This window comes from Lucilia sericata, unplaced genomic scaffold (genome assembly GCF_015586225.1).
Source record: "Lucilia sericata isolate MDLA Ls3-8-SP2 unplaced genomic scaffold, ASM1558622v1 Contig000099F_arrow, whole genome shotgun sequence".
Classification (NCBI taxonomy): Eukaryota; Metazoa; Arthropoda; class Insecta; order Diptera; family Calliphoridae; genus Lucilia; species Lucilia sericata.
In genome coordinates, this window is record NW_023994131.1 from 528376 (window position 1) to 544386 (window position 16011).

The 16011-nt window shown below is 39.5% G+C and overlaps 2 protein-coding genes across 2 annotated transcripts; both read left to right on the forward strand.

Moving 5' to 3' along the window:
* Positions 1-4261: 4261 nt before the first annotated feature.
* Positions 4262-5116, forward strand: LOC119599988. The gene has a single exon (XM_037949970.1). It carries the CDS (start codon positions 4262-4264, stop codon positions 5114-5116), a length of 855 nt encoding a protein of 284 aa, XP_037805898.1.
* Positions 5117-8255: 3139 nt separating this feature from the next.
* On the forward strand, positions 8256-15626 carry LOC119599983. The gene is made up of 4 exons (XM_037949967.1): positions 8256-9970; positions 10044-10258; positions 15166-15322; positions 15393-15626. Exons 2-4 carry the CDS (start codon positions 10111-10113, stop codon positions 15490-15492), a joined length of 405 nt encoding a protein of 134 aa, XP_037805895.1. The 5' UTR covers positions 8256-9970; positions 10044-10110; the 3' UTR covers positions 15493-15626.
* Positions 15627-16011: the final 385 nt, after the last annotated feature.

Consider the following 16011-nt stretch of genomic DNA (forward strand, 5'->3'; position numbering starts at 1 on the left):
AAATATTTTAATTGATCAAAAATATTTTTTTTACAGTAAATCATGAAAATCAATTTTTTTGAATCTTTTCCACGTGCATAAACACATATTGAAAATGTAAATAATGAAAACGAGTTTTGCGTCTTTTCCACGTGCAGAAACACATATTTGTAAACAAAAATAACTCACCACTCAAGGAAATGTTTATTTTGATAAAACAGCTGTTACGGTTTGTTTTATTTTTCGTCGGGTTGTTTTCTTTATGTGCGTCCCTTGAGTACACCATCTACCCCTATAATAATCTGGTTGCTTTCGAATCAAGCCTTGTCGAAAACTCCATATACAATATAATTCTGTATTCCAAGAATCATTGATACTGCCACAGAATCAATCGGAGATCAACCTGTAATAATGACAAAGGGTTGGCTTTAACCTCTTCCAGGTAGGTCAAGATTAGAGCCTCATCTTGTCAGTTCCCCAGATACATCATTTGTGTACATTGCAGTGTCCTGGTACCCAACACATCCTTTTTATAAACGGTCTCTTAATGTAAGAATACACATATGATATCAATGCGAATTCAGATAAGGTGGTGGCAGTTCTGCAACGACAACATTTTACATGTATTTTGTTTTTGCATTTGGTTTACGTATATGTCAAACACCATAAGTACGGCGAATTCATTTGAAGAAAAATTTTTGTAAAATGTTTATATTATTTTAATCGTGCACAAGATCGTCCGATAGCAGTTATATATAAATTTATATATACTTCCATAATAACATTTTTTGTAAAAAAAGTTTGTTGTTGTAGTACACACCCTAGAACGATGAAATCTACAAAAAAAATGTATGCCATCCAATTTCTACACTTCCAACTTAAAGTTCTATATAGGTTTTAATCGTGCACAAGATCGTCCGATAGCAGTTATATATCATTTTCTATATATGACCATAGTAAAATTTATTGAATGTTTTTTATTAAAAGGCATTTTGTAACGATATAATCCCAAATATATTTATATTTTATCAGATCTGTTCCCTTCCACATTTATATACTTATTTTAATTGATCAAAAATATTTTTTTAGAGTAAATCATGAAAATCAATTTTTTTGAATCTTTTCCACGTGCATAAACACATATTGAAAATGTAAATAATGAAAATAAGTTTTGCGCCTTTTCCACGTGCAGAAACACATATTTGTAAACAAAAATAACTCACCACACCAAAAAAATTTTTATTTTGGTAAAACAGCTGTTACGGTTTGTTTTATTTTTCGTCGGGTTTTCTTTATGTGCGTCCCTTGAGTACACCATCTACCCCTATAATAATCTGGTTGCTTTCGAATCAAGCCTTGTCGAAAACTCCATATACAATATAATTCTGTATTCCAAGAATGATTGATACTGCCACAGAACCAATCGGAGATCAACCTGTAATAATGACAAAGAGTTGGGTTTAACCTCTTTCAGGTAGGTCAAGATTAGAGCCCCACCTTGTCAGTTCCCCAGATACATCATTTGTGTACATTGCAGTGTCCTGGTACCCAACACATCTTTTTATAAACGGTCTCATAATGTAAGAATACACATATGATATCAAGGCGAATTCACATAAGGTGGTGGCCAAGGCGAATTCAGATAAGGTAGTGGCAGTTCTGCAACAATAACAGTTTACATGTATTTTGTTTTTGCATTTGGTTTACGTAGATGTCAAACACCATAAGTACGGCGAATTCATTTAATGAAAATTTTTTGTATATTATTTTAATCGTGCACAAGATCGTCGATGAAATCCGGAAAAAATATATGCCATCCGATTTCTACACTTCCAACTTAAAGTTCTATATAGATTTTTATCGTGCACAAGATCTTCCGATAGCAGTTATATATGTAGGAACTGGATGGAAAGGGATGGTGAGAAGATCACCTAGATTCGCATGACAAGGACAGTAGATGTTGTTAGTGGGTTGGGTCAAGACAAATGGGGACAAGACGGAATGGGAACGGGGGTATAAAGGACATACGTTTAGGACAAAAGAGGATCAGTTGTGGACAACAGTGACAGAATTTCGCATTCCAAATCGCATAGTGTATTAATTATTTTGTTTCTTTTAATATTGCGTTAAGTTTAAATTATGTAAATAAATGTAAATAGTATTAAATGAATTGAATTGAAAACCAAAGTGTTTTATTTTGAATTGGAGAGATGTAGGAATATTGAGCCGAGTGAAAGAGACAGAAATCTACAAAATTGGGGGCTCAACCGGTATGAATCAATTGAGTCAAACAAATAAAGTATTCATCAAAATATTTTCCATTGGACAATTGTGTGAAAGTGAGCTACATAGCACTAGTGTGTGAAGAGGAGTAAAGCAAAAGGAGGAAGGCAAGTATATACAGTAGTTTCAACGGTTGCCGATAATCGACAACAGATGTCGCTTCATGTAAATGGCTTAGAAACTAATACTAATAGATGGCGCTAGTGAGAGGATGTTGCTGGTAGATGAGTTCGCATGTTAAATAATCGCAGGATAGAGGGTAAGCATATTTGTCGTGAGATTTACGTCTACAGAGGGGCGGAGACAATTAATGCTGCTGATCAGAAATATGTCGTTGTTTGGGAACGATAGTGTAAAGGCGATTTTGTATGCATAACGGGGAGAGCATTATTCGAGTGAGTATTTCATCCACAGAGGGACGAATACAATGGGAGTGCAAAAAACCTATTAAGAGATGGCGCTGTTGTGAAATGGTGGTATAAGGGCGTGTTTATGTTCATAGCATTCGTATATGGAGAGAGTGTGTTACGTCTAGAGAGTGACAGAGTTCGATAGAGAGAGATTATCGATGCATTGTGCTTATTATCGTACGTCAGAACGAGAGAGCATGAAGCTATGCGTGTGAGCTGTGTAAAATAGGATATCAGAACGCGTTGACAGTTGTGGAACGGAGAGAGAAGCGGTACAGCGAAGCCCTGCCCAGAGTTTGGTTCGAGTTCAAATTGTTCCATAAGGCAATTTGTCTTTGTAAGCAGACCGTGGGAACTAGAGTTGTTTACGTATTTTCATTTTTATGTATGTATATTTTGTTGTGTTTTGTCCGTTTTTTTTTGTTGACCTTTTTTTTTGCGTATTGAAAAGTTGTTTGAGTAATTTTGCGCAGCTGCGTGGGATCGCGAATTGTTTTGATTATTGTTGTTGTCCATTTTTAAAAGGGAAAGTGTTTTGTCTGTGATTTGTTGTTGTCTGCTATTTTTCTTTTAGAAAAAAGGGATCACATTTTTGTTGTTGGGCGGAAAGGGATCACCTTTTTTGTTGTTGACTTATGGTCATCGTTTTCAATTGCAGGTGCTATTACATTGTAACCTTTTTTTAAGGAAAGGGTTTTGTTTACTACTTAGCGTGGGAACTGCGCATGTGCAAAGTGTTTTTCTCATGAGAATCATTTTTTTTTTATCATATCATTATTTTTGTTTTTTTTTTACTTATTGGATTTTTATAACATATTTGCTATTTTGTTTTTTTTTTATTAAATTTTTTATGACATATTTTCTACATTTTTGTTTGAACCTTTTATTTTTTTTTAATATATTAATTACTATTTTGAATTTTGGATTTTTTTGTAAGCGTTAGTTCCATGGAAATTTTGACAATGACTGTAGAAGGATTAAAGGCTAAATTAGGGGAACTAGGACAATTGACTGACGGTAGTAAGACTGTTTTGCAGGAGCTGTTGATAAAGTATTATCAGACATCATCTACAAATGCTGATGATAATACCTCCGAATACGGTGAAGCGGCTTCAGGTGTTCAGCGCGGTGAGGTGGATCGCCATGGACCTTCAACCTTTACTTTGAGGGACATTGAGGATTCATTACCCAAATTCTCTGGTGAAGAACAACCTGAGGTTGATCAGTGGTTTCAGCAGTTTGAGGAGGCAGTTTGAGGTGGCAGTTTGAGGAGGCAGTTATTAGCGGGAGCAGCTTAGATTTTTGTGAGAGGCCAAAGCAGCATACGAGATTGGTGTGTTTACGCAGAGAATTCGATTCGAGACTCTCATCCATTGAAATTCATCGACTATTAAAGAGTCGTAGGAATCGTCCTGGTGAAAGCTTGCGAGAATATTTATATTCCCTGATGGAGATTGGAGCGCCAATCCAACTTGATGAGGAGAGCACGATTGAGTATTTCATCGAAGGTATTTCAGACTCCAAGGTAAATAAGACTGTTTTATACCAGGCTATGGACATCGATGACTTAAAGGTCAAGATGAAGGTGTATGATTAGTGGTTCCAATAGGCAAACGAATTCTAAAGGATTCCTGCCAAAACAAGAACGAGCGAAGGATGCTGACCTACCTGATGAGGATGTAAAACGTTGTTTTAAATGCGCTGAGAAGGGACATTTGGCGAGTCAATGTAGATCCAAGGAGATTAAGTGCTTTAAGTGCAAGGGGTTGGGTCATAAGAGCTCTGATTGCAACAGGAATAAGAACGAGAGTGGAAAGGTTGTGAAAAAGGAGGATGGCAATGTCCAGACTTTGACTTCTTTATCTTCATATCGGATCTTTAAGAATATCATCATTCGGAACCAAGAGATTTCGGCTACTATTGATACGGGTAGTGACATAAGTTGCTTAAGGAATGAATTATTTTTGGCGCTGGGTGATGTCGAATTGGAATCTTGTAAGAAGACTTTGACTGGAATCGGCCAAAAGGATATAACAACACTTGGATGCTTTTCGAGCAATATTGATGTGGACGGAGTTTTGGTACCAATCATTTTCCATGTAGTTAGGGATCAGGATATTTTGTATACAGCGATTATTGGCAATGACGTTCTTGAATTTGTGAATATGACAGTGAGCTTTAAAGGAGTGGAATTCTCGTTAAAGTCTGCCAATCCAAGTCCCACGGAATTTCGGAGCGATTCTATAGCCATGCAGAACGTTCTTAAGGAGCTTTCAGAGATAGAAGTTGTTGGCCAAATTGGTGATGCTGGCTACATTGATCAAGTCGATTTATGTCACTTGGGGCATAATGAACAGAAGGAGATTATGAGGATGTTGGATGACTACAGACCAGTAAAGCCGAACACATTTCCAGTCAAGATGAAAATTATACTAAGTGATTAAGTCCCAGTATGCTACAACCCGAGAAGGATGTCTTTTGCCGATCAGCAGACCGTAGACCAACAGGTCAAGGAATGGCTGAAGGAGGGTATTATAAAGCCGAGTTTTTCAGAGTAATCTTCTCCGGTAGTTCTTGTTTCCAAGGATGGTTCGAAAAGATTGTGCTGCGATTATCACCGTTTGAACGAGAAAATTATTAAGGATAATTTTCCAATGGTGTTGATTGACGATGTTTTACAGCGATTACAGGAATGTAAAGTTTTTACCACCCTGGATTTGAGGAATGAATTTTCCACGTGTCTATTGAAGATGATTCCCGAAAGTATACTGCCTTTGTTACTCACAACGGACAATATGAATTTTTGTATGTTCTCTTTGGAATATCTAATTCTCCGGCTGTTTTTTGCCGATACATTTCCGCGATCTTCCAGGACTTGATAAGGGATGGCACACTTGTAATTTATATGGATGATATGATAATACCATCAGTGGATGAAATGGAAGGCCTTGCGAAGTTGGGAAAGGTTTTACAAGTAGCGGCATCAAACAGACTTAACATAAAATGGAGCAAGTGCCAGTTTTTGATGAGGAAGATAACTTTTTTGGGCTATATAATAGAAGATTCGACAATACTACCTTCTAAGGAAAAGACATCGGCTGTGGAAAAATTTCCTTTACTCAAGGATAGGAAATCTGTTCAATGATTTCTTGGTTTAACATCGTATTTCCGAAGGTTCATCCCAAATTATGCACTGATCGCCAGGCCACTGTCCGATTTACTTCGGAAGAATGTTCAGTTTAAGATGGATGACGAACGAGTTTTAGCATTTCAACAACTAAAATCTTCCCTTGTGTGTGCACCTGTGCTAAAACTGTATAACCCTAGGGCAGCGACGGAAATACATACCGATGCTAGTATGTACGGTTATGGAGGTGTCATGTTACAGAGGGATACTGAAGATCAACAATGGCATACAATAGAGTATATGAGTCGCAAAACTACCCCAGCTGAGGAGAAGTACCACTCATATGAGTTAGAGGTTTTGGCTATTATTGAGGCATTAAAGAAATGGCGAATATACTTGATGGGTACCAGGATCAAAATTGTGACGGATTACAATGCTTTTGCAATGACAATGCGGAAACAGGATGTTCCGTTAAGAGTATCCAGGTGGGCGCTTTTCCTTCAGGATTATGATTACGTCATAGAGCACAGATCTGGGTCGAAAGTGAGACACGTGGATGCCTTGAGCCGGGTTTCATGTTTATTGATGGAAGACTCATTACGACATCGGATAAGGGAAGCCCAACTACAGGTAAAGGCAATTCGTAGAATTCTTCAGCACGATTCCCATGAGGACTTCTATCTTAAATACGACATATTGCACAAGGACACAGATAAGGAGCTAATTGTAATTCCAGTGAACATGGAAAGGGAGATAATAGAAATTGCTCATCGCCAAGGGCATTTCGAAGCACGGAAGACCCAGGATTTGGTAGGGAAAACGTTCTATATTCCGAAGTTGAGCGCTAAATGTGAGAATGTAGTTAAAAGCTGCATTGAATGCATTATGGCGAATTCTTAATCCCATAGCCAAGGCAGATAAACCGTTGATGGCGTTTCATTTGGATCATGTTGGTCCTATGGAGACTACTCAGAAGCAATACAATCACATTTTGGTAGTGGTTGATGCTTTCTCGAAATTCGTCTGGCTTTATCCAACAAAGAGCACGGGATAAGGAAGTTGTTGACCAGTTGGACAAATAATCTGCGATATTTGGTAATCCAGCAAGGGTAATTACGGAGAGAGGTACGGCCTTCACGTCGAATATGTTTATGGAGTACTGCGAAGAGGAGGGAATGCAACACTTGTTGATAGCAACAGGCGTACCGAGGGGAAATGGCCAGGCTGAAAGGATGCATCGAATAATAGTACCCATGTTGTCGAAATTGTGTATCGAACATCCTCAGAATTGGTATCGCTATGTTGATCGAGTACAACAGGTAATGAACAACACGACATCTAGAAGTACTGGGAACAGCCTCTTTAGGATATTATTTGGATTAAATATGAGAACTAAAGACAACCCAATCATGGTCGCTACGAGGTGGAAAAAGTTGGTGAATTTGAGGATTCTGGTAGGTGTACCACTATCGCGGAGTATATGAAGCCGTGGAGTTCTACATTCGGGTCGAATGTAGAGTCAGGAGGGCCGAATGTAGGAACTGGAGGGAAAGTGATGGTGAGAAGATCACCTAGATTCGCATGACAAGGACAGTAGATGTTTTTAGTGGGTTGGGTCAAGACAAATGGGGACAAGACGGAATGGGAACGGGGGTATAAAGGACATACGTTTAGGACAAAAGAGGATCAGTTGTGGACAACAGTGACAGAATTTCGCATTCCAAATCGCATAGCGTATTAATTATTTTGTTTCTTTTAATATTGCGTTAAGTTTCAATTATGTAAATAAATGTAAATAGTATTAAATGAATTGAAAACCAAAGTGTTTTATTTTGAATTGGAGAGATGTAGGAATATTGAGCCAAGTGAAAGAGACAGAAATCTACATATATCATTTTATATATTCGACCATAGTAACATTTTTTGTAAAAAAAGTTTATTGTTGTAGTACACACCCTAGTACGATGAAATCTACAAAAAAATGTATGCCATTCCAACTTAAAGTTTCCTTCACGAAGGGTAGTCATCTTGTCGCGATGTGAAGGCTTAAGTGCGATGAATCTCATGGGCCATGCTGACGGAGACAGCTTTGCTTGAGCTGGCTGCCTCCTAGGGGTCACCCTTGTCAGACGGGTCATGAGACGAGCACGAAACTAAGAACTACCCCTCCCACCTAACAGATGTCTGTTTCCCACATTGGGCGGTCTGTTAGTAACGATCTGTTGATTTGCTTCTCCTGTCACTGAGACAGGGCAATCAACAGAAAGTCTGTTTTGAATCATTTGATTCACGCACTTAAGTGTGCAAGTCCTGAAATCCATCAAGCGTCTGTTCCAGATTGGACGGCTTGATTGTCTGTTTGCTCCCAGTGGGACGGCAGTTTATAGTCCTGGCAGTAGGCCAAAAATGCAACAAACCCCCCCCCCCCCCCCCCAAGAATGTCAGAGAAGAAAGAATGCCCTCGTATCCGGTCCGGGGCTTGATAATATCCGGAGACCCTATTCCCACAGCGGCGACACCGGGCTGTGGTGAATCGAATGCGACTGGCGTCCGGACTAGTCAAGTGGTAGCACCAGGCTTGACTACTCCGCGAGCTTCTGGAGCAACAACAACAACAACAACCGCAAGTAGCCGGCCCAAGCTGGCTGCTTGTAAACCAAAACCGCCCACTAAGCCTTCGGGTGTGGGTAAAGGTCCCAGCGGTGAGGTACCTCTGCCTGTCGTGGCGAGTACCTCTGCAGCCGCAAAAGCAGCCCTTGCTGATTCAAAGTCAGCTCAATCCCTGTCTTCGGGTGACAACAAGGTCTCCCAAGTGCCCTGTGCGAATGTGGAATCGTCGACCCTGATGTCGGATTCCTCTGCTGCACCTCCCCTTACATTGGAAAAGTCGTCAAACTCGTTGTCGGGCTATTCCAATGTATTCCTAGAGTCTTCCCCCAGGCACAAAACACCTTCCAGAAGGGCTTTTGTTCATCGGCGGGCCACCGAGCGCATCGTTGAGCGTCATGGCGCCAAACCCAACGATGCTTTAACGAGAGACGAGAAATCGTCCCTCGATTGGGCGAAAAGCCTCCTGGCTAGGCTAAAAGGCTCCAATCCTCCAGCTGAGGCAGAAGTGGTTAGACCTGCTGCCGAGGCGCCTAAACGGCAACGATCTGAGGAGGAGACCCTTACTTCTACGCCGAACGACCAGCCGACTAAACGTCAAAAACAGGCGCAAACCATTGTCATCAATAGGCCTTTCAGTGAAGTGGCTAGAAACCCACTGGTAAGGGCTATTGTTGACCAAAGCAACAGCGACGGAGCCATCTCCCAGGGACTATCCGTCAGAAGATGCTAGGCGTGTACTGGAAGATCCTCAAGGAGAATCCAGGACCCGCCCCCAAAACGATGATGCTGGTTGGTACCAGGGTCACATTAAGCTGCTAGCTTGTTCAAATGAGCGTTCTGCGCTTCTGCTCAAGCTAGAAGTGTGGCCAGGTGCAAGGTTGGACGTGATCCCGGTAAGCGAAATTCCTCGCAGACCGAGATCAATTGCCACCATCCCAACTGAGCCACATGACCCGGCGGAAATTCTGGCGTTCCTACATAGCGGAAATCCTCATCTACCTACCCATGATTGGAAGGTGGTGAAGGTTTCCGCCCCGATGGGAAATGTCAGAAAGGCGACTGTTGTCCTTAATAAGGAAACGTTGGCGCCATTGCGTGAATGCGGAGGTAAAGTTTACTATGGTTTTGATAGTATCTCCCATCGCAGTGACGCCAAACGCAGCGCCGCCGCCTCTGGTACTAAGCTGGAGGCTCCGCCCAAGGAGGAAAATGGAAAGGCCGACGATGCCGCTGGTTCTGAGAACCAATAAGACTCCCAGTCTACCACAGGTATAATGGGTGAGCTTCTTGGCAATCTGAAGTTAGCGGAGGATGGAGACAGTTCGCAGGATTCCGATCCTGAGGACGTCGACGTCACTGTCGTGTACGATCCTGATCTTGGAGATGGTGAAGGTAACCCAGATTAACCTTCACCACTCCAAAGCAGCATCAGCTGCTTTGCTCCTCCGGATGGCTGAGAGAGGGGAGGAGCTCATCTTGGTCCAAGAACCGTGGACCCACCACGGCAAAATCCTTGGACTATCTCTCAGCGGTTACAAACTTCTGTTTTCAAATCCTGCAGGTAATATTAAAAATATTAGAGCCTGTATTCTGGCCAAAAACCATTTAGATATCTTCATCTTATCTGATTACAGCGATGAGGATACGGTAGCGGCGGCACTTGAGACCGGAAACTCCACCATCTGGCTCCTTAGCTGCTATATGGCGCACGACCATAGTGAACAACCGCCAAACGACCTGGTCAGAGATTTAATGCGCGAAGCAAATAGGCGTCACGTTCCTGTGATAATCGGCGCTGATGCAAATGCTCATCACAGTGTCTGGGGCAGTTCAGACACCAACAGTAGAGGTGAGTGTTTACTTGACTTTATATTAGAATTTAATATGACAGTCGTTAATAGAGGTTCAGAACCTACTTTTGTTGTGACAAACAGGAAGGAAGTTCTGGATATTACAGCTATTAGTACAAACTACATAGAATTGATCAAAGAGTGGAATGTCTCCAATGACTGCTCCTTCTCTGATCACCGCTACCTGGACTTTGACATAGTGGTCCAGGTCAAAGTTTCAAAACCCTTTCTAAATAGAAGGAAAACAAATTGGGAGAGGCACAAAGCTTCTCTGAGTACTATTCTTCCCTCTGCTCCGACGGTATAGAGTAGAAGGGATATTGATTTGGCTGCAAATTGGATTGCTAGTTCTCTGAGCGTTGCCACGAAGAGATCTTGCAAACTATCCAGTGGCCTAAAAAAGGACAAACCACCGTGGTGGAGTCCTGACATAGCGAGCATAAGAAGGACATGCCGCCGGTCTTTTAACGAGGCTAAGAGATCAGGTAACTGGTCCCTTTATCAGGCAAACGTTAATAAGTTTAAAAATTTGGTTCGGAATGCGAAACGGAACTCGTGGAAGGTTTTCTGTAGCAATATTGAAAGCTCTTCCGAAACCAGTCGTCTCCGTAAAATTTTGTCAAAGTCCCCTTCTGTTCCTAGCTATATACAGAAAATGGATGGGAGCTGGACTTCAGGTAGTCAGGAGACTTTAGAGCTTCTCCTTAATACTCACTTTCCTGGTTGTATTCCAATTAGTGATTTGACTAATTTCTCTCCAACTTCAATACGGACTGTAACACACGTGCCTATTGAAGATGACATTATCCGTTGTGCAATTAAAAGCTTTGATCCTTACAAAGCGCCCGGCCCTGATGGTATTATTCCTGCAGATCTTCAACACAATATAGATCTTGTAGTTCATTGGCTGCGGAACTTATACACAGCCTGTCTCTCTTGGTCATACATTCCTACTCAATGGACCAAGTGTAATGTGATTTTTATTCCCAAGGGGGGTAAAACTTCACACACTAAGGCAAAAGATTACAGACCAATATGTCTGGCATCATTTATGCTGAAAACATTGGAAAGGATAATCGATATCCACATTAGGACCTCGATAGATAAATCCTTTCTCTCTGCCTCTCAACATGCATATACGAAGGGCAAATCTGTTGAGACGGCTCTTCATACTCTCGTTGGTCACATTGAAAAATCCATGGGGTATGGAAATTATTCACTGGTTGCCTTTCTTGATATAGAATAACGTCAATCCTGCATCTATCTGCCAATCTCTATCTCGGGCTGGGTTTGGTAGGTCCGTTGTGGGATTTGTCGAGAATCTTCTCTTAAATAGGATCATTGAATCCTCCTTAGGAGATACAGTAATCTCTAGAAAAGCTTTAAGAGGTACTCCACAAGGGGGAGTACTATCACCACTCTTATGGAACATGGCCATAAATGATATTCTGGTACAACTAGACTCTCTTGGCTATAAAACAGTCGCCTATGCTGATGATGTCGCGGTTGCGGTATCAGGCGATCACCTTGAAACCATATCCCAAAGGCTAGAACAAGCACTAAAGATCATTAGCTCGTGGAGTGTCGAATGTGGTCTTAGTGTAAATCCTAGTAAAACGGAACTTGTGCCATTCTCTAGCAAATACAAGATTCCTTTATTTCCTCTTCCTTGCCTAAACGGCGAAGTATTAAAACTCTCGGACAGCGCTAAATATCTGGGCGTTATCCTTGATAAGAAGCTATCTTGGAGTACAAACGTACTCTCTAGGGCATCTAAAGCCATTACGGCACTATATGTTTGTAGGAAGGCCATAGGAACATGCTGGGGCATAAATCCAATGAATGTTCACTGGCTCTTTGAGGCAGTTATTAAACCTATTATGCTATATGGGGTTGTTGTCTGGTGGCAGGCGCTTGAAAAGGCTTCACTCAGACAACAACTGGAAAAAGTAATGAGATCAACGGCGCTTCTTATCACAGGCGCTCTCAGAACAATTCCTTCGAAGGCGCTGTTCACTATGCTCAACTGGCTCTCGGTCGATCTCCTTGCAAGGAAATTGGCTATGTCAACTGCGGCCAGATTGAGTGTAACTGGCAAGTGGAAACAATGCTCCATAGGCCATGCTAGGATCATAGATCTTATACCGAATAATCAGTACATTGTTGATTATTGTATTCCGGTACCGTCTCTAGTGAGAAAGTTCCAATATCATATCTCTTCGGAGTCTGATGAATCTCTCCTTCCGCCAAATAATTGCTTCCGAATGTATACAGACGGATCCAAGACGACGAAAGGAGTTGGTGGTGGCATTTTCATTGAGGAATTTGGAACGAAAATCTCCTTCCGACTTAATGATGAATGTAGTATCCTTCAGGCTGAAATATCGGCGATAAGGAGGGCGGTAAATTGGCTAAGGTACTATCGGATATCTAATAGGGATATCAGAATTTATACTGATAGTCAGGCTGCTATTAAATCCCTAACTGGTGTGTTCTCCACATCCAAAATTGTCCATGAATGCCGGACGTCTCTCAATGAGATGGCGAGACATTCGAACATCACCCTAATTTGGGTAAAGGAACATGGGATTTCGTATGGCAACGGTATTGCTGACACATTGGCAAGAGCTGGCACTATGCTTAGCAGAATGGATATAGATCAGTTCTGCGGTATACCACTACTTGCAATTAAGAGGCAAATCAGTGAAAAATGCCTCTGCATCGCTCGCGACAAATGGTCGCGTGAACACACGTGCTCAACATGTAGAGTACTGTGGCCACAAATGGATCCTCAAAGGTCTAAATATCTTCTTGGTCTCCAAAGACCGCAGTTAAGTAGGCTGATATCGATAATCACTGGCCACTGTAAATTTGGGAACCATGCCAGACGCATTGGTCTCCCGTTCAACGATTACTGTAGGAGTTGTCAAAACGAGGATGAAGAAGAGACTATTACTCATCTTCTCTGCGATTGTCCTGCTTTGGCGGAGGCCCGTTTTCAGACGCTTGGATCGACCTATTTAGGTGATCTAACCGAATTGTCAAACATTCAATTAGAACGTCTTCTAGAGTTCATTAATTTGTCAAAATGGGTGTGAATCCTATTACTCACACTACTCATCCACGGCAGCTGCCCTGGCTTTCTCATTTCTCATCATCTCCTTCTCTTTGCAACTGTCTCTGTTCTTTCACTCTCCTCTATCTCTCCCTCTCTTCTCTTTTCTTCTTCTTACAGGTATTTTTACAAAGGGATCAACATGGACCCAAGTAATAGCCGAAATTGGCTACCTGTGTAAACCTAACCTAACCTAACTTAAAGTTTTATATAGGTTTTTATCGTGCACAAGATCGTCCGATAGCAATTATATATCAATTTATATATACTTCCATAATAACTTTTTTTGTAAAAAAAAAGTTTGTTGTTGTAGTACACATCCTGGGACGATGAAATCAGGAAAAAATATATGCCATCCGATTTCTACACTTCCAACATAAGGTTCTATATAGATTTTTATCGTGCACAAGATCGTCCGATAGCAGTTATATATAAATTTATATATAGTTCCATAATAACATTTTTTGTAAAAAAAGTTTGTTGTTGTAGTACACACACTAGAATGATAAAATCTATAAAAAATGTATGCCATCCGATTTCTACACTTCCAACTTCTATATATATAAGTTCTATATAGGTTTTTATCGTGCACAAGATCGTCCGATAGCAGTTATATATCATTTTCTATATATGACCATAGTACAATTTTTTGAATGTTTTTTTATTAAAAGGCATTCTGTAACGATATAATACCAAATATATTTATATTTTATCAGATTTGTTCCCTTCCACATTTATATACATATTTTAATTGATCAAAAATATTTTTTTAGAGTAAATCATGAAAATCAATTTTTTTGAATCTTTTCCACGTGCATAAACACATATTGAAAATGTAAATAATGAAAACGAGTTTTGCGCCTTTTCCACGTGCAGAAACACATATTTGTAAACAAAAATAACTCACCACACCAAAAAAATGTTTATTTTGATAAAACAGCTGTTACGGTTTGTTTTATTTTTCGTCGGGTTGTTTTCTTTATGTGCGTCCCTTGAGTACACCATCTACCCCTACAATAATCTGGTTGCTTTCGAATCAAGCCTTGTCGAAAACTCCATATACAATATAATTCTGTATTCCAAGAATGATTGATACTGCCACAGAATCAATCGGAGATCAACCTGTAATAATGACAAAGGGTTGGCTTTAACCTCTTCCAGGTAGGTCAAGATTAGAGCCTCATCTTGTCAGTTCTCCAGATACATCATTTGTGTACATTGCAGTGCCCTGGTACCCAACACATGTTTATTTTTTATTAAAAAATAAAGATAAAGATGTTAAAATTTGTGAGGAAAATATATTCTGAATTGAATAATGTTTGTTTCAGAGTAGAAATACAATATTGCGGCTGCGGAGACGGATTTTTTTTTATATTGAGTTTTGACAACTTAAGTCGTTGAAGAAATCCGCACCAAATTAAAATTTATTTTATTTTTGCTCCGGATTTTCTAAAACTCTCATTTTTATTTTCCCTCTCTCTCTTAAAGTTGCCACTGTTTTCATATTTTTTGTTAAAAAAAAATACATTTATGACAATTTGTGTGAATGTTTATTAAAAAAAGAATAAAATAAAAATTTAAATTTTTAAAAAGAGAAATGACAAATATGGATATTAATGAAAAAATAATAGAAGAAGTAAAAAAATATGATTGCATTTACAATTTGCAATCGCCTCGTTTTAAATGTCCAATATAAAGAAGAGTTGTGGCATAAAATGTCCTTAGAAGTTGGAGTTTCTGGTAAATAACCGTTTTGTTTAGTTTGAAATATGTTTCCTAATTTTTTTTCAGTTAAAGATATAAAGAAAAAGTGGAGAAACATTCGGGATGCCTACAGAAAATATAAGCAAAAAGAAAACTTGCCATCAGGTAGTGAAGCAGCATTTATTAGGCCATACAAATACAGTGAAAGCTTACGCTTTCTGGACGATGTACCACATATTCGTTTGTAAGTAACGACATGCATATTTTAAAAAAAACTTCAATCTATGTACATATGAACATAATTTTTATCATAGAACAACTACAAACATATCAGATGATTCTATAGAAACACTTGATCTATCCAGCGATGATTTTTGTGCACCTCCAAAAAAGAAGAAGATGAATTTGGAATAGTTCAAGAAAATATGACAAAGGTTTTGGAAGCAGCATCTACATCTATAGAGAAATTGAGTTCGACGACAAAGGAAAGTCCAACGGCTCAACTTTTTCAATCGTTAGCTAACAAAATTGATAATGCCAATTTAACAATGTCGCAAATAAATGATATAGAAAGTTAAATGAATTTTTAGAAAATTGAATAATTATGCAAAATTTTATAAAATTGTGCTAATTGCAAAAATCTAAATGATTCTATATAATAAACAATTGTTTTTATGTTTTTAATTAGTAAATTTAATTTATGTTTTTAATAATAATTAAATATACTTTTTTTAATAACGTTAAAAGTTTTTTTTGGGATAATATAAAGTCTTTATTCTTTATCTTTATTGATGGGTGAACAAATACTCTTTTAGGGTTTCGCGTAAGTCAAATGCTTCAGGTTGAACGATTAGATCGCAATAATCTGACATCCTCCAAAAATTCTTGACCAATTTCTTCGGGGTTTTGACTGTTAAAATACCTTTTGTCGTT

What these genes read in the sequence shown, in the direction of transcription:
- LOC119599988 (XM_037949970.1), top strand. Translation starts at nt 4,262, where the DNA reads ATGATTAGTGGTTCCAATAGGCAAACGAATTCTAAAGGATTCCTGCCA.
- LOC119599983 (XM_037949967.1), top strand. Translation starts at nt 10,111, where the DNA reads ATGGCGCACGACCATAGTGAACAACCGCCAAACGACCTGGTCAGAGAT. An exon ending in TTCAGACACCAACAGTAGAG is followed by an intron (nt 10,259 to 15,165) that starts GTGAGTGTTTAC and finishes ATTTTTTTTCAG; the next exon opens with TTAAAGATATAAAGAAAAAG. An exon ending in GATGTACCACATATTCGTTT is followed by an intron (nt 15,323 to 15,392) that starts GTAAGTAACGAC and finishes TTTTTATCATAG; the next exon opens with AACAACTACAAACATATCAG.